Here is a 25,332-nt window from a genome sequence, read left to right on the forward strand (position 1 = left end):
ACTTAACCTTATCATTTAACCCATTGCCTACCAGGATATCATTACTGGGGTGACAAGACCTTGCAGCTCAAATTTTGGTGAAAATGACTTTCTTGAATTAATGGTCGTATGATCTGTTAGGTGATGCCTTGTCCAAATCCTAGCTGTCTTACCCCCAAAAATGAAGCCACCATGGCATTTGGAGTGTGCTATTACTGTCAAGGAAAGGCTATCCCATTTGATATAGTGTTTTGGCCACCATGTTTGTTTGTTTTTTTTTCTTTCTTTTGATCTCCTGATTATTTGACATCTTTGAGATACGACATTTTGTCGCCCCAGCACTGAACATGTACATATTACAAATGCACAGGGCTCCACACTGTTTTTTTTCCTTTGGTGGCCACTAAAGTCTTTCAATTTGAAATTTTAGTGGCCTGAGAAATAAATGCAGTGGCCTGATATTTAAAAAAAAAAAAAAAAGGAACAATGGAAATCCCATTTGTATCTACATCTTGTGTGAAGGCCTATGTAACGAAATAGATTAGCTGATCAAGTACAGATCTGCACTTTCAGTGTGAATTCAGATTGTTTTTCACACCAATATATGCTTAAAAATGATCAAATCATTTAATGATAAGCCTATTGAGATGACTCTGTCACAAGGAGATAATCTTAAATCAAGTTGAATAGCACTGATAAATCAACTTTAATTGTTATTTGTGGATTAGTTCACTGGAATCTTAGTTGCCCCATTGGCCACCAAAAGTTCATCTTTTGGAAGTTTAGTGGTTCGACATTCATTTTTCATAGCCTCGGGCCACTGGGCTGCTTTTGATGTCGAGCCCTGATATATATACATGAACACTTACTATCTACAAGGTGAGAGCTTTAAGGTATCGACACACCTCTCTCTCCCTCCATCCCCCCCCCCCCTCCAAGGCTACCAGATAATTTGGAGTGTGCTATTCTTGTCACGCCAGAAAATCTCAACCTAAACACAAAAGGGAAGAAAAAAAAGCTACAAAGCATGCTATGAATGTAATAATGGTGCATTAACCATACTTTGTGCCGATGGAAAGACACTCAAAATGAAGGGTGGTATTTAGACATGGTAAAAAAAAAAGTTGTACACATCTAAAACAGTCTTTGTTCACAGAAGATCATTTTAATAGTTCATATTGGGTAGCAGACGTGTAACAGGTATTATTCTGGAGCATTACAGTGCATCTCCATATTTCAGAAGCTTAGAAAAGCAAGTCATCTTTAAGTTTGAACCAAGCACCTGAACATGGTGTGACACATTCAGGGCCATATTGTAACACTCAACTTATGCTGTCTGAACAAGTCTCAAATATGAGCCCTTCTGATGTAATTGCTGGTGCCAGGGGTACAAACATACTTAAAAAAAAACAAAAAAACACCTATTTCTAAAGAGTATACTGATCAGAACTTCGGGGTCACATACGCAAATATAGCATGACCTGCGATGGTTAGTTAGTACGTGAGAAGGAAGGTTTCAGCACAGTGTAGACATCATGCAGGAATGGTAACATCCACAAACTTGTGATATCAGTTAAAATGGATCATTAATATTTTGGTGTTCACAGAAACCCACACACACAGAAATGGTCTACATAGTACAGTCTGTATCCAATGTTGTGGGAAGAGGGAGGAGAGGGGGATCAAGAGGTGGGCTGGTTTTAAAGATAAAATAGGAAAAAAAATAAGGAAAAAGGCTGCCTCCCTATTGCTGGTGTGTATACCTATGGGAGTTCTAACTAAAATGTATCTCTGCACAGTTTACTGAACTGCAACTCTTCACTGTAACAGTAAAGTGCCACAATGCAGCTCACTCTACATGGGAAGGAGGGGAGCCCGAAATAGCAGCCGCCAAAACCTCCTCCTCCTCCAAAATAGGACCATTTACTTGACAATGAACTCCGGCGGAGGAAGTCGAACATTTGCCGGCTCTCCGAGATGGGCTATTCTTTCTTTCCGCAGCCCTAATTGGCAGCCAATAAATCAGCGCGGCTGAGATTATCGCCGCTGATGAGGGACGCATCATGGAGAAAGGAGTCATAGGCTTACCACACTGGGTTTGTGGTTTGGTGGAAAAAATAAATAAAAAACAACCCGCAGGCTTCATTCTGCTGAGCTAGTCCTCAGATAGTCCTATTTTAGACTAGATTTTCGGCATACACGTGTACTCTTTTGGCATTACGTCAAAAGGCTTTAGAAAAAAAGCAGAAGATAATACTGTTTGCAATTATAAATATTCAGAGATAAAGACGTCTGGTGATGAGACTAGCAGGAAGCAAGCATTATCCCCCCCACATCATTCAAGGGTTTAGCCGAGTTTTATTGACTACCTATACCCATGGGTCACATGACTTCCCAGAATGCAAGGTGTCCTCATATGGCTGGCACACCTGGTTAAAAGCCCACTGTCCCCTGGGGGGAGGGAAGGGGATGAAGGGGGGGGTGGAGGGGAAGGGGAGCAGATGACTGATGAGTCCGGAAGATGAAATGTATTTGCGGTTTCTTTGATTGCCTTGCACTTCCTCGTTGAGTGACTGGGGACGCTTAATGATTTCTCGCGTTCACCGAAAACAGGAGCTGCAGGTGGCTTGCTCTCAAATCCGATTCAGACACCTTCAAAAAGGTGGTTAGAACTCGCTGACAAGGCCTTGCCTTTTTGTGTGAGGCAACTAGGGCATCATAGCTGCATCATACTGGTGTTGTTGGTGGTAAAAGTGTCATAACTAAGCAAACATCTTCACTTCACAGGTTGAACCCTTCAGATTTTTTTTTCTTTTGAATATACTGGAAGATGTTTCCAGCATCCAGAAGAAAATTAAAAAGATGCAATCCTGTCATTGCTTTCACTGCTTCATGTGAGGGTGGGATGCAAACTAATGTGACATTTTGCAAATGCATCTGCCATAATTCCTTCAATCCTTGTTTGACGTATTCTATTCCAAAGAAAGGTCGCTTCCACTGTTTCGCGACTACTGAATGATAAGAGTAGTGATAAATGCTCTTCCTCTTTTACAAAATAACTTTTCTGCTTCTGCTCACATACTGATAGGAGATGGCCGAGGGTTGCTAGATGCTTTGCATGCCCCACACAAGTCAAAGTGTTTAATGACTGCTTGTATGAAAAAATAAAGGACTGGGAACTTTGTGTATTATACATTGATTGAAAAGTGTCCACAGTTAATCTAATTTCAAGTTTATGGTTGTGCATTTTCCCCTCTGAATTTAAGCTGTCTGTTTTGATGCATAGGCCAGCAACTTTTCAATAGCAAGATGAGGCAATGTACAAATACAGTTTTGTTTTCAGTAATTAAATCATCAGGATTTTGGTATGAATTTATGTTTTTTGATATTTTACAATGTTAGATGTCTCCTTCTCAGGTGTAACATTTTAAGTGGCTTTCCCAAACTATGTATGGTTTTTGTCAGAAATACCTGACATGATCTATGAAGAGATCATGTAGAATAGCACAGCCAAATTTCTTTTCCTACCTAACTAAAAAGCAGATATCCTATTAGGATCTGGTATCAATAATTTGATCCACTTGCAGCCCCTTAGTCTATTATCACTTCCAAAAATAGTCGGGGCTACAAGTATCGCTTTAATTCAATTTGACGCCTTGGTCAAAGGGGGGGGGGGGGATGGTGGTAGTTGTAAGTGCCCTCCAAGTCATTCCTCAACAGGTTGGATAATTAGCTTCATTACAGAGTGTGAAGTGAGATTAATATTGAACAGCGAGGGGAAATCTGTATTGCGATGATTTGGTACTAATTGGTAATCAGCCATTTGACCATTGCATAAGTGCCTTTGACTGAAATATTCAAGACCACGTTAGCCGGAGATCACACATCTGTGACATGTCTGTCACGCGCAGAAGTTGTCCCTTCATGGAAATATATTGGTAAAGCATTGATGCTTTGCTGAGTTTGGTTTTACAACTTTGTAACTTTCATGACAAATCGCAAATATCCATCGATACAGACAAATCAAGATGGCTCTGACAGTCATGGCAGTTTCCTCTGAATCATGTGATATTTTCCTTGAAGTTGCATGCATGATATGGTTTCATATTTGACCAGCATCATGCATGATATGATTTCATATTTGACCAGCATCATGCAATCCATGCTGCATCAAGTTTTTGTGACTACAAAAATACTGCAGATGAAAGTAGAAGTTAGCATCTCTGCAACATAAACATGTCATACCTTTTGATGGGGGACCGCCAAATTTCTGTACATGGGCATACGGGGCCGTGGGTCGTCCCGGGGCTGGTTGGGATGGGGCGGCGCGTCTCGGGCCATGACCGTTGCCACTGTGACCGTACTGCCTGTCCCCTGCCGTCACCTTGGTGTCTCGCACTCCGGGTCCTACCGAGCAATGAGTGAAAGAAGGGGACAGCCATGTTACAGACAATCATTACTTATATCACATGTTTTAACTCTACAGGACAAATGAATGTGCAATGTGCAATGTTTTGTTAACCCTGCATCTTGCATCTTGCACATGGAAGGAATTGTGATACCAATGAAGTACTGTACTCTTGTACTGTTCTCAGTGGATAAGAAGGCACCTTCATCCCAAAGAAAATGAATAAATCATTTTGTGGAGAGAGGCACTGTACATCTATCTATATGCGTTTTTGTTGGCTGCAACTTTCAGTCTGTGTGATCACACTGTTTGATTTGATTTGATTTGATTTGATTTGATTTATTCTCTGTATGCCATTTTTTCATGTACATCAATTTTCTGCAATTTTATTAACATTATACAAAATAACAGTAATATGACTACATGTATTTTCACAATCATCATAATTTTCATAAATTATACAATACATCGGTCGTGTAATTACATGTGTTACATCTTAATTTGCATACACAATGATTGCCAAGAATAAGTACAAAGCTTGACTGTTTGGCAACCGGCAGTGAATAACATTACAATGAAGACAAAAAAAACACCCGAAACAAAATAAGGGGGTCCACCATGATGCTTGTGGAAATCATCTGATAACAGACCCTATGACCACATGATAATGGTATAAACTTCGGATTTCATCCCTTCAACTACTGTTTACCAGCTAGCAGCTCTACCACCTGAGATGAAGCAAGCTCTTGGGAGTGACAGAATCAATTTGGAAGAAATACCCAAAAAGCCCACAAATTTTCGCTCTCTCTCTCTCTGGTCTGATTGATTTTTCATGAGTCTCTGGAAAAATTATTTTAGTGCAGAGAGATAAGAAATATATTAATAGTGTATGTTTTCTTCTGTACCTCACTGCAAGTAAGATCACAACAAACTTTATCAATAACTGGAGGTGGATTTTTTTTGTGTGTGTGAATACAAAAAGCCTTTATACTCCTAGCTGCTCAGACCAATGGATACAAGTGTAGCTTGACCTGCAGTCTGTCATCTAAGCATCTTCTGGCAAAATTCTCAGTGAATTTGGGAGAGGCTGAGGCAAGGAGATACAACCTTTTCCAAGGGAAGAAAAGTCAAGAAGTGGATCATGAGTCATGTCAAAATTCAATAGTATCCAAATAGCCTAAAGAAAAATGCAAACTCGAGAATCAAGTGGTACGCCCAAGATGACCTATACAGTGTTAACAGAAGAGATGAAGTTGAAGAAACAGAAAATGGAGGAGGAAGGGAGGAGGATGAAGAAGAAGAAAAAAAATGAGGTAGAAAAGAAGAAGAGAAGATAAAGAAGAAAGAAAAGAGACCCGGGGGTCTTGCGCTCACCTGAGTATCGCAAGTTCACCTTTCACGCAGTCACTAATTATCTAAATTATTCACAGCTCTACCAAAATTTGACCAGGCATTCTCAAGTAGAAGATGAAAATGTACAATAAGGGCCAAAACATTTTAAGATTCTTTAATTTTGGGGGATTGGGGGCCCCCTGGGTGGGGCATGGTGCCCATTTTAATAAATTGAGATCCTAACCCCCTAGGGATGCTACGTACCTGCCAAGTTTGGTGAAAATCCATCATGAGGTTTTCAAGAAGAAGATGAAAATGTACAATTTAGATCCCCATTTGGACCTCCCCACCCCTCCCCTTGCCCCCAAGAGGGGCACCCCTGGATCTGCTATGAACAAACTTGAAACTACAGTCATTAATGTACTAACTCATAGTATTATCTTAGCTCTATCACTTCTGATTCTTGAGAGGATTTTTAAAGATTCCTTAATCTTGGGAGGTTTGGGCCCCTTCGGGCCCTCCAGGTGGGACTCGGTGCCCATTTTAATAAATTGAAATCCTATGCCCCTAGGGATACTACCTGCCAAGTTTGGTGAAAATCGGTCATGGGGTTCTCAAGAAGAAGATGAAAATGTTCAATTTAGGCCCAATTAGGACACCTCCCCACCCCCCTCCCCTGGGTCCCAAGGGGGGCACCCCTGATTCCGCCATGAACAAACATGAAACTACAGTCATCAATGTACTAAGTCATAGTATTAACAAGTTAGCTCTATCACTTCTGGTTCTGGAGAAGAAGATTTTTAAAGATTCCTTAATTGGGGGGTTGGGCCCCCTGGGGGCCCCCTGGGGGCCCCCTGGGTGGGGCATGGTACCCAAATTAACAAATTGACATCCTAACCCCCTAGGGATGCTACCTGCCAAGTTTGGTGAAAATCGGTCTTGGGGTTTTCAAGAAGAAGATGAAAATGTAAAAAGTTTACGCACGACGGACGCCGGACGCCGGACGAAGAACTATCGCAATAGCTCACTTAAAGTGAAAACTAAGTTTCGGTAAGTGCTTGAGAACCCATCTAGCGCCATTTCATTTTTGCTTGCAATATATCGAAAGAGTCCACTAAGAAACTTACCTGGCTGACGCGGTTTGCCGGAATGATGAGTCGGTTTGGAGTATTTTGAGAAAAATAATAATAGTAGGAAAACCGACTTTTATTCCAGAAGGCTCCCGACTAACTCGGTCTCCGGGAAAAATTCGACCCTACTTCAGACAATTCACACGCAGTAAGTGATCGCCACATTCTACTGGCAACTGCATAATACCAAATGAGGCCTAACTGAATGGACAGGAAAGTGCGTGCTAACGTAATCCTGTACAAAACAAAACAAAAATGACAGCGCCAGTCCTCAGTTGCTGAGATGCGCGGTCTTTGGAGTTTTTGTTGTTGTTTATCAAGCGCCTTTGATTGTTTTAGAGGTGCTTGATAGGCGCACACTAATTTTGCATGCGCGCAAAAGGTTTTTGATGCGCGCGTTGTAACAACTCGGACCAGGGTAACTGTGAGTAGCCAGAACACGAAGCGCTAGTTTATACAGGCCGCTGGCCCATAGGACAACACTGTACAATCAGAGGGACAACCATTACAACTCATCCCGCCGTCAAAGCGAAGCCGAGTTATCCCCCGAGTCCGAGTTTAGCCTGACCCCGTTCGGGTAAGTACTGAAACTGAACCTTTTTGGTTAATATTTCGCATTTTCGTCGTTACCCATCGAATATCTTGTAATAACATCGTTATCCTGCACATTTCCTAAGCATACGTTCACATTTGGGAGCGAAATTTGACAACTTTTGCAGGCGTACCAGAACTTTGTTTGGGCTTTAAGAGCTAAAAATAGAGGAAGATGACAAGAAGAAGAAAAAGGGGAAGGGCGTATCGTAACACCAGTAATGGGTAAATGTATACGTTGATTTATCCTGAAGCCTGGCTCAAGTATGAAGAGGAGGAGAAGAAGAAGGATTTAATGATGGTTAATTGCATGGGCTTATTCATGATCCATGACCCATGCCTTAAATAGGACGATAAAAAGGAATAATGTCACAAAAATGGTAATTAAGTGTAAGTGGGCTTGTTAATACTTACTATCCTGACCACTGCTTATGTACCAATGTCACGGATGTAAAAGAAGAGAAAAAAGATGAAAAAAAAAGAAACATGGATATTTTCAAACAATTGTATGTGTATATATACTCACTAGAGTTGCGTGGTAGCCCACTGCCTATGCTGACGGTCAGAATCTTGCTGGACGGTTTCATCATAGGGACGTCACCCTGGCCCTGAGAAAACCTGACCGTCCTGGTGCCTCCCCCACCCCAGCCTTCCTTCTTCACCGTGAAATCAATCCTGCAACACATTAGAGAGCAGACACAGTGATTGTGAGACTAATGTCTGTGACAATCACTGAAAGTTTCTCATTGTATAACAACTACAACAAACAGATACAAGAAGTGCATATTGTCAGGGAACACACACACACGCAAACTGGGCATTTACGTCTCAAAAAATTTGTGCATCAATAATGATGAACTGGTAAACATCTGCTTCAACAGGCATAACAATCTCTGTAGATCTCAAATAAACTGATGCACTCTTAGAAACTTATTTTGAGGCAAAAAATTATGATCTGGTTCAAAATTGGGAAAACTGCACATGTGGCACATGCTAAGATGAAATTTTGGACATAAAAAAAGCACTTTTCATTTCAGAAACACATTTTCTTACTCTAAATAAAGAAAACTCATACTAAATGTGGTGAAGGAAAAATAAACTGTGACATCAGATCAGTGGAATGGAAATAACTGTTAGGTACCACAACTAGAACATTAATTTGAGGCTTTGGAATAAGTCTCTGTACCTTCTAAAATATACAGTAAAATGGCTCATGTAGCCTTGGTTTCATGCATCATCATAAGATTACACTTTCTTGACCAGACAAGTGATTCTGAGGAACAGTTACTGTGAATGATAGTAGCATTTTTTGTGTGTGAATTGTAACCACTCATTAAAATGCTGTGAGCAAAACTGAAATTACACAATGTTTTAAAACAGTCTGATTTCATGATGTTAAAATCACACTGATCATTCACTGCAGGAAAAGTCAAATTCACTATTGTAAAGAGAACACAATCAACCAAAGAGTAGGTCCTACAACATTCCAAAAAGTGAGACTGAAGTTTTGGCATAGAAACAAAACACAGCCATTTCATGCTAATCCCATATTTTAACCCTTAACCCATGGTGCGCCTTGACTGTCCATTGACATTGAAAAACCCCATAGCACTGTACACAATGCTATGGGGTTGAGAGTCCCCAGCACAGAGAGGGTTAAAGAGATGGTACAGTTTCGGTCAACGTTGGGCTTGAGGTTTCCAACTTTTTGTGACAATGATTTTTTTTTTTTTTTGTGACAATGATTTTTTTTTTTTTTTTTGGATAATGAGAAACCTCTTATGAAATATGAAATAGCACATAATTGTAAGAGAAATTCAAATTTGTTGTTTTTTTTTGTATGAAAATTGGTTTTGAAATTGCTGATATCCAAAACAAAGTGATCCTAATAAAAGGTAGGACTCACCTTTTATTAGGGTCGCTTTGTTTTGTTTTTGGACATCTCAGCCATTTCAAAACAGATTTTCATCAAATAAACACCGAATTCCTCTTAAAATTGTATGTCTTTTAACATTTCATAAGTATTTCGAAACAGTTGAATGCTGAATTATCACCTCAACCAATACGATACCATCCCTTTAATGTGTCTTACAATACTGTTGACATTTAAAGGGCACACATCTATCCACGTGAATGTAACTTAAGACAAAATAAAAAACCTTACATGAACCATTTGGGCTGTTCATATGGCACAAAGCCAATTCACAGCTATCTTTAAAGCTCTAATAATTGCAGTCACTGGATTCCCCTGCTTCTATACATAACAGGAAAATCTCCACTGAATGCCATGTCTATTAACTAAAGGCTTCTTATTTTCAGATGCGTGACATATGACTTGCACCCAACGAAATGTCATGAGTTCAGAGAGATTTCACACTACAATGAATCATCCATCCAGTAGCAGATAAAAAATGTGTGGACAGAATCCACACATAAGAATCCATGGCAGACTTTTAAGAGGCCTCCTACGTACAAACTCTATTTTTACTCACAAAAACTGTTCCATCTCTACTTTGACTTCTTTGCAATAGGAGGTAAACATATCGCCTTGTTTGTGATGTCGTATCACTTGAATTTATGTTGAAGGGAAATTTGCACAATGCACCTTTCTGGGAAGTTCTTAAATAGTCCATAGTGACCTGAATATATAGTGACAGGAATACAGGATTATAGTAATCTTGAGGTAGGTATTTCTTGGTAACCACAAGAGAAAAAGGAGTTTTCTGAACAAGGACCTAAATAGGAAATCCTACGTAAATGTCAAACCGCGCATGGCCTCTACATCAGATAAGCTGGTCATCTCTCTATGGCTATTCAAAAGGTTTTAGGGGACTCTAAAATTTGACGGATGTTTCCTTCCGCCAGAGTTTCATCTCGCGAAATCTAGGCGGGAAACCAAGCTTAGAGGGAAAAGGGGACCACAAGACAAGATCAAAGATTTGTGGCTTGATTTTTTTTTTCTTCTCTCTCTCTCTTCCTTTCCTACAGGTTCACCAAGCTGAATCAAAGTGGGCAGACATAACTTTCTACATGCACTTCACTTGTCAATTACACGAATTTCCTATCGAAAGTTAGTCAGTTGTATATCAATTATTATGACATTAATTTCTTAGCACGAAGTGATGCAAAAGTTGTACCTTGGGTATCTACTACCACATGTATAGTATGAAACGCTACAGGACAACACTGCCACATCTTAACCAATAAAACTATTATCTCCCTGTCCCTGTCTATATTAACACCAACAAATACATTTGGATACATGCTTGCAAAGACCATAGAGATAAACAAACATACTTTATACATTGTCCTAATATCTTGTAAAGATTCTACTTGTAAAACATTTTTGCTTTTTGATATCTATTATTCACTTTTTTCAATACAGAAATTGCACAAATGGAGCTGATATCAATGGATACATTTAATCACAGTACCTCAAAATCATCACTAAATCTTAAAATTGAAAACACGCACACACACACACACATAATATCCGATGGTACACACGGTCATGGGATAAACTCCAGATTTGTAATCCAAGAACCGTTGCGGACCTTGGGATAATTAAGCCAATTATTCGGCAGGATGATCTTCACACGTACCCTTCCAACCACAGCGAACTCCCCCGCCCCCATCATGAAGCATGAGTCATTTGGGTCTCTTTTCCCCTCATCCCCCCCCCAAAAAAAAAAAAAAAAGCTGACACACCTCTAAGAGACAAACATCCTTTTCCAGGAGCGGTAGTGCTCTCCCACATGTCCCCCTCCTCCCCCAAGACATCCTTAAAGTGTGGTTTCTTCGATCCCATGTTGACCCCTCCTTAAAGTGAAAAATCCACCCCTGTTCAAGTCTACTTTCATAAGATAAGAGTAAAAATCATGCAAACAGAACAGTGAAAGTTTAATCAAAATCAAATATAACGTCAGAAAGTCATGAAATTTTGAAGATTCATGTTCTTGCAGAGCAGTCATATCAGTCACAATCATATGTTTGACCAAGTTAAGGTGGTGCTGTAACGGCCTCACAACTTCTCTCACAGTGGGTACACAGAACTGTTACAAGTAAGTCATTCTATTGCTCACATATTTTTGCTTGATTTTAACTCCATTTATGAAAAATTGGCTTGAACACAGAGATGACTTTCAGTTTATGACTGCTATTCCCACAAACAAAGTAATCAGTGGTATTACATGTAAAAGAGTTGAAAGCAAATGACTGTTGGTACAAGGGGGCACCGTCATATTCTTACATCACAGTTCCTCAGTGTTTGGCAGTGAGTATGGCCCTCTTTCTGTAGCTTTCCTCTCATTTATTGTCAGTATTCAATATCACACCGTGGCGAGTCTGTGAATTGGTCACACTGCCATTTTGAAATTTGACAAGTCTGTATCATTTGCAGACCACTGCAGTGCTCTTCAATCAAAAAACAACTTTTGTTCGGGCGAAAGTTATTGTTAGCCTAGGAAAACAGCATCTCTATGTGCGTCAACGTTCCCAACAGCTTTCGTCGCATCGCAAAGCCTTTCCCGGTTACCATAGAAATATGGGTCGATGGCTTTCGCCCAGCTGCTGTCTGGAGATTAAGAATTTCCAAATCCCCCATGAGAGGATGCAAGGGACGATGGTTGTGTCTCCTTGCAACGAAAACATCGAACTCGCATCTGTCGTCCAAATTGAAAACTTCCACACAGGACCGATAGTCAGAAGCATGCAGCTCATCGAGGGTCAGTCATTGACTCAAATCACCCTTCCACAGCTGGGGACGTGCCTGTCCTCCACATCTATCCCAACCACCCCATCCTCCTTCCCATTTTACATCTGCATCTCAAAGAACCAATATTGCAGAGGATATCTACGCATAAGACAACATTAGGTCTGAACAGGCCTGTCTGATGTGTTTACACTCAGAGCTTACATTCTCTTAACCCCGCCCCCTACATGCCCCATCTGTGCCACATCACTGCCAATACGTCAATTCTCAAAAACTTGGCCATTACAATGAAAGTGTCCCTGACAGAATTTCAGTCCATTGTTCATCGTGAACATACTCTGTTTGCCAAATCTGTCTGTTGTAGAATCCATTTGGATCACTTGATTTGAAATAAATACATTCAATTCAATTCAAGAATCATTTGTTCCAAATGATTTGAAATATATACATTCAATTCAATTCAACAATCATTCGGATCAATTAATTTGAAACAGATACATGCACTTCAATTTCAGAATCAATTCAAACTCTTTCTGTCAAAGTCACATCATCTCTAAACCAAAATCCAAGTCTTCACAAAGTCGGTATGGTACTAGACAATAATGCCCTCTCTGAAAAACTCTGAAGTCCCATTTCATCATTCCAGGGCCCCCTCCTTTCCCCCTATGTGTCAAGACATTGCCAGCACACTGGCAAAGTCTGCAAAAAAGTTTGGCTGTGACCAATAAAAAAAAGACAACAAGTCTTGTGGTTGTGACAAAAATTTCTTTGACAAGTCCGCAGTTCGATCATTCTTGTCTCTGCCCCCCCCCCCCCCTTCCTCTTTTTGCTCCCCTGTCAAACTCATGACATCACTGACTTGAAAATCTGTCTACATCTGGTCCTAAGAACAAGGAGTCTATTTCATACTTTCTTCATTTTTTGACAAGCTCACTTTTCCAGCTGCCCCGCCCCTCTTTCCTGCTTCCCCTCCCCTTCCTCCTCCACCAGTCCATTCAAATTTTGCCATGAAAATGATTTCTCCATCCAGCATCTTCATTCTTCATCTCTCCCTCTTTCGGAGGAATATCATCTATGACATACCGACATACATCTTGGAAAACTTGATCTGAACAACTCCATCTCCTCTGTCACAATCACATTTTCCAGCCAACCCCTCCCTCACCCCCTCACCCCTCTCCCCATAATTTATTTAAGAATTTCTAATTCTTTCCATTCTAATCCCTTACTGTACTCATTGTATTTAAAATAAAGATGCTACATAGATGTATGTAAGTTCCTCCGACAAGGTATTTTGACTTCTGCCCCAAATAATGTTTTAAACATCAACAATTTCCTCCCTTTGGATGAAACGTGTCAGAGTATCTTTTTATTTGAAAAAATACTTTCCATTATGAGAGTATGCACTCAGGCAGAAATAAATGTTCCTCCCACAGGCAAATAGTCAAAAAATTTTCCTCAGAGCTACAATAATATCTTTCAAAAGGAATAACAAAAAACAATTGTAATGTTAAAGAATGATGTCTTGTGAAGTACATGTACAGCAAGTGGATTTCAGCATATGTGTTTGCATAGTCCCAATATCCTACACTGGCACTAACTCATAGTTAATCATTCCCACTAATGTTTGATAGTTCCTCTTAAAATACATTTTATGCATCTCTCGATCGACACTACAAGAAGGCTTTCAATTGGACAGTTGCACCACACACTGGAGTCATCATGGAGCGGGGCCCCTGGTGATTACCGTAGAGCACATAATCTCAGTAACTCCCTCTGGTCTGGTGTTCATCTGACTCTGTAGACCGCAAAACTTGACTCGTTGTGTCGAAAAAGATGTAACATGTCTGACATCTGACTGATTGTGCTGATATCCAAACAGGTTGAGTTCAAAAGTGCACACTGTCACATGACACACATCTCAATATTCTCGGAGTCTCCTATTTCAGCATTTAATATGCTGAAATAAGAGACTCTGAATCAACTGAACACATTTTCAATGTGAATGCAAAAGTGGGTTTTTATTAAGTATTTGTTCCATTATCATCATCTTTACTAAAGGATGTGGGAAATTTCATTTAGTGGCATTATGACTAGTTGATCAGCTTTCTCAAAATGCCCATGGAGGTCAAGCAAACACTTGTCAAGTGAAACAGCATTTTTTTTTCTCCTTCTCCACTGTGGTCAAACAAACAAACAAACAAACAAATGACAGCAACAACAATCTGGACTGACTAAAACTAATCAACCAGATAATGTGATTACTCAATGTGACACACATGTCTTTGAGACTTGTTGGCAAATATTAAAAAAAGATTAAAGCCCATATTTACTTAGAGTCATCAAGTGTGAAATAAAAGCATAAATTTTCAATATCTGGGGCAATTTGCCACCATCCTAATGCTACAGTGGCATCCTAGTTGTCGATATCATGGCAAACTTTCATTCCTTTCAGTCAGACTTTCAACCTAATGAAGACAAACTGACAAACTTTTTGACAATATAACATGTTGACTTAATTGGTCAATATGTCCACTTACAGTACAGATATAAACAGTATGTGACTGAGATTTTCTTTCACTCAGTCAAAGCATACTTTATATCAACTGGCTGCCAGTGGCAAAAGATTCCTAGCAGTTGAAGAGAAGGAAGCTGTAACACAATAAACTAGCCACTGTCATAATATGCCATTCATCTGGACTACTTGGGGTTTGCTTTTGGTGGCATACTCGGGGTTGTAGCCCAAAACATGAGCGGTGGCAGCGAGTCATGCAACAGATGGAGCATTCTTGCTGCTAGCTAGCTCGCCTGCTTGGCAGCAGTCCCGCCTCTGTTTTTTGAGCTGGGAGAAGTGCGACCACAAAGACACGACTCAAGTTAATTCCGTGCAACTTCACTGAAATGGCCTTCGCCACATGACTCTACCTTTTGCAGCCCACTGCAGCTGCCCCAGTGTAACCGCAGCCTAGAATGGGCATCTGAGCACTGCTTGAACCCCGGACTTATGAGTCGCTGGCCAGGATTGCACACTGCTTCTAATACTTCAAGACTCCCACACATTACATTAACTCTTAATGTGCCAGGCCCAAAACCCCTAACGTGCCAGAGGTTTTTACCTAATGCCAGAACGTTACGAAACTGGACTGACAATGTAATTTAAAACGACCATATCTTTGAAACTATCGACTGTTTTGAATTATGTTCTACACAAAAGATATCAAGAAATGATTGTTCTTTCGTGTCATGTTGTCAGTTTACCGTAATATCTATCTGAACCTGAAATAATTGATATCATCTAAACATTATTGGAAATTTTTGTGTAGTATGGAAAGAAAGAGTCAGTGATGGTTTTTCTTCAATAGAACGCTCCCTTGACTCCGTGAGAAAGTTTTAGAGCTACATCTCCCCTTTCAATTGATAACAAAATTGTCATCTAGAATTGTATGATTCCAAAGATACAAGCAATTTATTTTGTCTTAGCAATTTCTCTTTCTGCCTCAGTAATTCATTCCCAAATATGAGTGCTTTAGTCCCAGATTCTCTATTCGAGACTAAAGTAATTGTCCCGGGCCCTGGAAGAGGGCTTTTGTCCACTTGAGAAGGAAGCACCTACTATTCTTTCTTTTGTCTATGCGGACTGGGGGAGGGCGTACTCTATTGAAATCGGCGGGCCTTTGTCCCCGAGGGATTTCTGCACTCGCAATTCCTTGGTAACGGCGGAGATAATCCGAGTACTGATTGAGTACAATACACACTAGCGGTTACTAAGGGCAGCTTGAAGGATAAACATAACTTTTGAAAGCGAAGATGCTGCCGTGATCTGACTGATAAAAGGGCACACGCCTTCCGATTTTTTTTTCCATCGCTGTATTCAATCAAAGCTGTTGATATGATAAACCTATCGCCAGCGCCACAGACTGCCCTTCGATCACAACATGACTAAAATATTATAACAAAGTTTCTTGACGATAGTATACCACTTGCATGTTTATTGCCATTCCAATGGAAATCAAAGAAAAGTGCGTTTAGCTAGAAAAGCAGTTCACTCTCAGTACCACGAGGTCAGTTGCTCGGAATTCGATGCCACGTGCTTGCAAGCCCAGCGCTGGTGTTTGTAGCCACGTGCGTGCAACTGAAAAATCTCACCATTCGTTTCATAATTGGGTAAAAAAGCACTACATAGGGCATATCCCTCTCATTGTCGAAACGATCACCTCACTTTGAAATAGTAAAGTTCAATAGCGCTGTACTTGTGAACTATGCGGCCAGAGTTTTGAAGTAACTTGAATCTTGCAAACGAATAAATTCAGTCAGATTTTAAATTTTCAAAAGCCAGAACAGAACAGCGAAAATAACAACGCATTGTGACAAGACACTGAAACATGACACAGATAATTAACACTGAAAGGAAAGGCAGCTTGACCATATCATGATGAAGGGGTAAACAATACAATTACATTCAACAAAATGACTACGGTAAAGAATAACACTTAGTAAGAATCAAAAGCCTCGTGATAGTAGACCTGATCTGCATAGCAAAATTGGTAACAAGAAGACAAAACTGTAGGTTGTGATAATTGAGCCTACACGTGCGTAAACGAAAAAATAATACGAAATCAAGTTTTACATTGCTAAAATGTTTTTCAATGTTTGTTGTCCTTGGTTGTCTTTTAGATCTCATTCGCTAATCACATTTGATTATCTGACATTATTCAGCGGCACATTGCATACTTTCACATGGCGTCGGAATTCGCTAGCGCATTTCAATATAGTTTTCATACCGAACGATTTGTAACCATCAGAATCATTTTGATCTTTCATGGATATTGTATAACATCACTCTACTGCTGTAGTTCCTTCATCGGTTTATAATAGCCAATGAATGTTAGTTCCGTACTTGAATTCAAACCTGATTATTTACCTTCATCGCGCTGTGATACAGTTTTCATGAAACAGCATCATCTGACACTTCTTTCTTTCTTTTTTTTTGGTGATCTTCATTACTGATCTACTCCAAGGACTGAACAGTAAGATTTGAGTTTGAAGTTTTCAAGATGTGCATGCCGACAAATAGTTTGACATTACTTTGCATTGGTCATGCTCTCTCTCATCTAAAGTTCTACGTAATGATAATCTTGACACATTTGAATAGATATTGTCATTTCTGAAGAGATACACTGACATGATCTCTTCGTGATTGCGAGAATCCAGTCAATAGCTTGAGTTTGAAAATTTTTCTCTTCACCTTCCATTCGGGGAAATTACCAACAAACAAATAAAAAAAAAAACACATCGAAGCAGGAAGATGAATCGCAATATCAAGGGGATGGCCATCGGTATGTTTCTATGATAAGAGGTAGGAATAAAATGATAAGCAAAGCTCAACAAATAACATAAAGCGTAAATAAAAATATACGTGAGACAACCTCACAGATCGAGGGTGCATAACCTCTATTTCAATCTGTCATATTTTACGAGGCACAAAAATACATCTAAAAACTTAATTCTGTATCTTACTGAGCGATGAATGTTTGAAAACCTACCAAATTCTAGGTTTCGAGCTTCCTAAAGAGTTGCAATCAAAATCAAACAAGAAAACCCGTTTGCGAATTTGATTTCAACTGCGAATTACTGATCGAATTCTATTCTACTTTATCGAGTCTGTGCTGTAGACACGCTACTCTCTCCAACATGTGTCTGCATCATCGCTTGGAAATAGAAAATATTGCTTTGTAATTTTCTTTAGACATGCGATTCGATTTTTGTCATCATGAAATAACAAATATATATCATTTTGTGTGGTTGAGTAAACAACTATGATAGCCCAATCGACTGTCGATGGTTCTTTTTTTGTGCCTGTTTTTTTTTGTTTTGTTTTAATGGGGGTTGTTTTTGGCCAAAAGAAATAAAATAATGTATATATATATATATATATATATATATATATATATATATATATATACATATATTCTTGATGTTGGCAACGATTCTGGTCGCTAATTCGGGAGTACATGTAGTTCTAGACATTTGCTGTTCCTATAGAAAACGTTATGTACACGTTATTTACAGCCTGAAAGCTACAAGAACCAAAACTTCCTTCAAAATACGGCAGCAAAATGAAAAAAAAAAATATAGGGATACGGAGACATGCACAATATTTCTTCAAAATGTAAAAGGAAAAGAAGAGGCGACATAACAAGAGAGAAGGCAACCCAAAAGAGGTACAGTATGAAGAGTAACTAAAGAAAAACTCTCAATGAAAGAAAAAATGCAACAGTGAACGCAAAAACAAACACAAATATTAGTACAACACAACACAAACAACACATAAATATTAGTACATGGGAAACAACTAAACAACATAGTTTGACTGCTTTACACGTGCACATCGTCACATACAGAGAATCAGGCGCTATAATGTACTTTCATATTCGTGGAGGTATAAAACCAATATACAGCCAGTTTGCGCCAAAATCACATATAATACTACATTTATTAGGTTTACTTTCAGTCACTATCCCAAGTTTGAAACGAATCGGCTTTGGGTCAAAACCAGCGCCATCACTTGTACTATTTGCATGTCGTCGCTCAAAACAATTCTCTTCGCGCTTCGTGAACGCTGCCTATTCTGAAACTGAACTAAGCAAAATAATGTCTATCTTTAACTCTCTCTATATATTTTGTTTCAAATTCCGAAATACAAGATTTCTACTTTAATTTTCATTATGCTTCGAACCAGAAGACGACGATCACGCCAAAACAAACTAGAAACAACGTGTGGTACCACGCGGCATAGTTTACAGGACTACTTTCCGTTCTCTGCACACATGCATAGACAAGAACAAAAACGTTTTCTCCTTTTGTATTCTAGCGCGGGGACGATTAGTGAAGTTCACCAAAAGAAAGGGATGAAAGACTTGACCGACGAATGAAAGCTGACCTCTTTGAGGGACAAAATCAAAGCAGCTTCCCGCAGGACAGCGTTCAAGAGGAACAATACGAGTGGAACCGCATAGACAATACACGCAGAGTCCATGGCATACACACGTGTGGTTTACCAATGAGACTTTTGATCTATACACATCTCGCAGAGGGTGCGCTCGCTGCGGATATTCCCGACGCGAAAAAAATACATCGATCCGAAAAATCACGTATTTACTCAAAATTTTCCAATGTAAGCATACTCATATTTTTAGTAGAAACGATGGCTATGCTAATCAGCTATCAGTACATGTCATTGGCATTTTCTTGGTGTAACACGTTATGGTACCACAATCATTTAAATGACCAATGTTTTTCGCGCTCTTCTTAGTCGCCGATCGGCGACCATGGCACGTCAGGACTAAGGTCGCCGTTCGGCGACCAAGGCACGTTAAGAGTTAACACCCAGTTTGGGGCAGATTGCACTTGCTGAAGAATACACAACTTGCCCGTACCTCCTTAACTTGTTTCCAAAGGTGATTTACTTTTTTTTCAAGGAGGAATGGGATCATCAAACTCATCCACATAAATTCAGAGAAAGGGCAATGACCCTACAGCACTTTAAGCAGTCCATCATTCATGTACAAATAATACAAATATGCAATGTCCTCATTACATATTGCACACTTGTCAAAAGAGGGGGATTTCAGGCTAGCATCTCACTACATCTTTAAATGAAAAGAAAAAAAAAATTCTCGATGACAAGTCTTCAATTTACAACCGCATTCAAATTGCTGAAAGGAAATGAGAATATATGTTGCCTTTTCAAATTTCACATCACTTGTGCTGTAAATCACTTCTCAAATTCTCTCTCGAACGCGAGATTCTGCGAGCGCCTAATAACGAGTGACAGAAAAACGTCATATTCTCATCAAAGTTCTCCATCCGTCCTCGGATTCTCACTCTGGTCTGGGGACCGATTCCTCTGAGTCACAGATTACCTGCGAGAGGAAGATCCTGTCTGAAGGAATACGACTTAATTTGCTGGCAAAGACGATTTCACGCCGAGTCCATCTCGGCTGCCACATCAATCTGGGAAACGGAGGAACCGAATCAAAACAAGCCAGTTCCAGTAAGCCACATGGGGGGTCACGCAAATTTGCCCATTTCCCCTCTCAGGAACTGGTGATACCACGTTCCAAAGCTGCGAGGGATTTCCCATTTACAGTTTGGATGCTCTCACTCATGTGAGAGTCTTACCAAGCTCCAATTGTAGGAATCTGCTGCCTGGGTGATCTTTAATAGCCACATTTCCGTTTTAAAAAATAATATTGGACAAAAAAGAAGCCTCATTGTGCATAGTCTTGACAGACTACATTACAAGATTATCATTTGCATTAACTTAAATTGTACATCGATATACTGTAATAAACTGATTGGCTGTGAACTAAATGTCAGAGCTGCCTCATAAATAAACGCATCTAGTCTGGTGCCTCGTGGCAGAGTACACAAGTAATTATCTTCACTGCTTTCAGCAAAACTGTGCCAATATCATAAAAGAAAGGCATTTTTAAGAGATCTACAGTAGCACTAATTTGTATAACACAACAACTGACCATATTTTTATGGATTCACACAGAATGCGTTCATTCCAGGCTTGATCACACCATACAATGAAGACGACATAGATCGAACTCTGAATCATGTAGGAATTTTTCAAATCCCTCAGTAGTTATATACTACAGTTGTACTGTATACCATTTCCTTGGCTTCCGAGTTACATCCCGAAGTTAAAGGGATCGCATAGTTTTGGTTGAGACCTAATGTCAGGTTTCTAACATTTTATGGTGAGATAATGAGAAACCTCTTGTGAAATATGAAAGAGTGTGTAATTAATCGAGGAATTCAACGTTTATTTGATGAAAATTGGTTTTGAAATGGGTGAGATATCCAAAACAGAGCAATTCTAGTAAAGTGTGGGACCCACACTTTATTACGATTGCTTTGTTTTCCTTTGTTTTTGGATGCTTCAGTCATTCCAAACCCGATTTTCATCGAATAAACTTTGAATTCCTCCTAAAATGGTATGCAATGTACTATTTCGTAAGTGTTTTCTTGGTATCTTGCAAAAAGTTAAAAGCCCAATTCTCATCTCCACTAATACTGTACTATCCCTTTAACATCACGTGACTATTACATGGATGAGCTAATCTGAGAATGTGAAAGTCCACTGTATGTAGAATATGATGTGAGGGGTACGGACAGAAGGGGAGGGGGCGCAGAGGCATTACAATCCAAACAAATAAAGCTCATGAGACAAAATAAGGCTGGGTACTGTATTTTTCAAGGAGCAGAAACATTGTGACAGACGAAACAGCTATAAGCATCATGTCTGTAATGATAGTAATAACCAGTCCAGCATTTTGTAAAACATAATTGATCTGGTGACCTATTTTGAGGTACAGAGGGTCATAAGTAGAGTGAGTAGGTATACCTCTATGATTAGGGCGAGTTACATACACATTTAAGTATGATAGGGACACTTCATCCTCAAGAGGACTGCCAAACATTTCTGACAGATGTCAACCCACTCTGGACTCCCACTTGCAAAAACACCAAAGCAACTGCATCCTCCCAGTTGACACATTCTACAGTGAAGACAATGCATTCTACCTCACACCACCACAACAAGCATGTGATAATTGACTACTTCTTTTTTTAAGAAACAGGATAGGATAAGAGAGCTGTAAGAGGCGGACAAAACAGGTTGCCTTTTTGATGTAGTCACCCACGTCATTCCTGGTGACAGACATAAGGATGAGGAAATGAGGAAACCACACGTATGGAGAATACGAACGATCAAGCGGTGTCTGTTAAATTTATGCTCATTCTCATGGAAGGGGGAGGGGAGTCAAAACAGCACCTCAGCAGTGGTTCTGGGAATCCATGTAACATTTCCTCAATTTGTCAACATGGAGGTTAACTTCCTGGAAAAATCACTTCTGGTCAACCTCCCAAGATAATGTATGCCATGTGACAAGGTGATCTATACTGACAGTCAATGTGTTACAGTTACGACCTGGTAGTAAAACCAAAACTGCCGGCTGATTGACATGAGGTCATTATGCTAGTTTCATAAAACAATCATGTGATCATGTTGTTTTGCTTGCTATGTTTCAGAAATTTACTCTAAGGATCTTCATTTTGCTTTATATACAGCGAAGATGGCCTCAAATATGGAAATAATGATCATACTCTTTAAGTAACTTTTTGCATCAATACCAGTCTGAAAACAGCCTACATTGATACATATGTAGGAAGTCTGGGTGAACTCAGCTGTCAGTGTAGTTTTCCTAGAAGTTCACATTCACTCTAAAAACATACATGTAAGAGGCTATATTCTCTTCAAATAAAATCAGATGAAGTTTTAACAGGGAACTATCACCGCCCATTTCTAAAAATAGATGTTTTTTTTTTCAATGTCCTTTGACACGTAAATGGCACCCCAGATCCTACTTCACACTGAACTACACTTTAGATTCTTCTTAGACTCTGCTCATAGATAAGCCTCAGATATGGCCAACTTCCAAAATATATGCTATAAACGACATCCATACATCCATATAGGATATCATTCCTTTAAGAAAGAAAGCTAGAAAAACAAATTGACTCAGGCAAAGGGTAAACCAATAAGACGTTGTAATCGCACAGCCGAGACACGTGGGGAGGGGGGAATGTTATCAGTGCTATGTGGGGCTGGACAAGTTTAATATGAGGCGATAATGGGGCACACAGACATGACCGCGCGGGACAACATCGTACGGCCACGCCGGAGGTTTGCGCTCCGTATCCTGGGGATTTTGTTTCAGCGGGACGGGGGGAACGATGGAAGTGAGACCATTAAACCTCATTTCCTGTTTGATTGAGATGGGGTGCCAATCACACCCCACTCTCTCTCCTTCTGACTCTCTGCTTCATCTCTATCTCTCTTTCTCTCTATCTCTTGTTGCAACACCTTATTTTCACAAAAGGAAAAAGCATTTAAACTAGTCTTGTATGTAAAATTTGTGCTAGAAAGAACTATCCACATTTGTTTTCTTTTCTTTTTTTTTTATTATTTGCAGTCATACGAAAGAAGACATAGCATACTACGGGTGCAGGAGAGATTTATTTGGACAAAGTTATCATTCCAGGATGGATTCAGATGATCCAGAAAAAAAAAAAGACACATGATACTTTCAAAACAGAACACACACCACAAAATACTAGTCAGTCATATCTAAATGGCATTGGCATTTGGTTATGGAATATATACCATTCAGTTGATTACAAAGTATGTTTTAAACTTTGGCATGCCTGCAGCGTGACACTGTCTAGACCTGCTTTTAATCTGAAATTCATAATCAATTGTGCAGAAGGTAATTTAGCCAGTTTTCCTCCAAATATCAACAATGCGTCAATGCCACATATTTTTGGTTCAACAACTTTGTGTTAATTGGATCATGATTTCTGACTTGTGCTGATTCTACTAGCATCATGACTGGAGCACAAAGAAACAATATGCCCCTACGTCAATACACCGCCAACCACACATTCAACTTTTGGTTTTGTTGTATCTCTATTTCTCTGAGACAATCGGGGCTTGTGGCTGCAGTATCAAGGTCCTTGGAACGAGTGCTCAGAACACGCTGCGTGTCTGACGAGTGCTCACAGCTGCAGATGTCACTGTGGGGGTCACTGTCTAATCGGGGGCAGTCTGTTTGGTTGAAAACAATATGGTCAGCTGGACAGCAAATATTGTATCCCTGGCTTTCAGGAACCGAGGTCAAAAAAAGTGAAGGTTAATGGAGGGGCGGAGGGGGGAGGTGGGGACAGAGGCAGGGAGAGGTTACAGAAAGTGCCATTTGCACTCGCAGGTTATATATTTTTGGCAAATATATCACATGTTTTGTGAACAAACATATGTAAAATTCCTCAATATGTAGCCACAGTGACAACGTAATAAAACCTTTAAAATGATCCACAATGGTAATTCATTTTGACATGTGCAATATCAAAGTCTCCATGTATATTGTGTATTTGGCAGTTAGTGCTAAAGGATTACACACAATACGTGCATTTCTGCCAAGTAGTATACTATGCACATGATTTATGGAAGCTTGTAAAGCTGTCATCAAGTCTTGTCATAAAGAAAAACAGATCAAGAGATGAATAATGTATGAAATAAGTTAACAGAGCTACAGAGATATTGACATTTTGACAGAACAACAGACAAACAGTCAGATAAAAATGCATGAATAAAGTCTATTGTGGAATGTCCCTCTCATTAGTTTAGGCCCTACACACGTTTAACATCACTCACGAGTCGCTGAAGTTGACGACCAGCTTCTGCTGCAGCGTTTCGTTGAACTTCTTGTCGAGCACCGTCAGGAACTCCGTCTTGAAGACGGACTCTAGGAGGCTGTCGTACTCGTCCGCCACGTGGAGCACAAACATGTCATCTTGTAGAGTACTGGGTGTGTGAAGAATAAGAGAGAACGTAGCTTTTGATTTGCATGGCAAGAGAAATATAATGACTTGGTATAGAGAGGTACACAAAGTACGAGACACATCAGACAATCACATAAACACAAGAGACAGAAGTCAAGAGACAGCAGTAAGTTTGAAGCACAATAGATTAGAAATCGTACAATTACAAGAACATATTGGAGGGAATGTTACATAATGATATTTTCAATGAACAGTGAACCAGACATGCTCACAGTAGAGACTGGGATGAAACAGACAGACAGACAGACAGACAGACAGACAGACAGACAGACACTAAAAGCATGATGCAGCGCCACATTACGAATACATAATGGAATGCAGACTGTTTTTAGTTTCAAGAGATTCGTTCTTGACATTGCACATTTCATAAGTTTAAAAGATTGTGTAGCATATGCTTACAAAAGATTGTTTGTTCGTTTATTTTTTCAAATACTACATGTGAAATTGATTAACTGTACAACTATGTCTATGAATTTTTCCAGCACTCTATACATCATCTACAACATAGGGACCTACAGATGTCATTCCATGGCTTCTGAGTTTACTCTTATGTGTGAATGCAGCAAATGTCCACAATCATTTGAATAATCAGGGCATACGTATGCGATGGAGATGAAATCACATAGGGGCATCACAAGAAGACACTAAAAGTGACTCCACATGTCTTACATACCACAAAAAGATACATTGGAATTACATGTTTCGTTGAA

The 25,332-nt window shown here is 39.7% G+C and overlaps 1 protein-coding gene across 1 annotated transcript in view; it reads right to left on the reverse strand.

Moving 5' to 3' along the window:
- LOC139715527 (unconventional myosin-If-like) overlaps positions 1–25,332 on the reverse strand; it is a 104,854-nt gene that overhangs the window by 21,076 nt on the left and 58,446 nt on the right. Inside the window, exons 22-24 of the mRNA XM_071627094.1 lie at positions 24,435–24,584; positions 7,967–8,115; positions 4,225–4,386 (exon numbers count right to left, since the gene is read on the reverse strand). Coding sequence (XP_071483195.1) covers positions 4,225–4,386; positions 7,967–8,115; positions 24,435–24,584 — 461 coding nt within the window. The remainder of the gene's footprint in view (positions 1–4,224; positions 4,387–7,966; positions 8,116–24,434; positions 24,585–25,332) is intronic.

This window comes from Diadema antillarum, unplaced genomic scaffold (genome assembly GCF_040938485.1).
Source record: "Diadema antillarum isolate AM-2024a unplaced genomic scaffold, OU_Dant_1.0 scf00000049, whole genome shotgun sequence".
In the NCBI taxonomy this organism is placed as follows: domain Eukaryota; kingdom Metazoa; phylum Echinodermata; class Echinoidea; order Diadematoida; family Diadematidae; genus Diadema; species Diadema antillarum.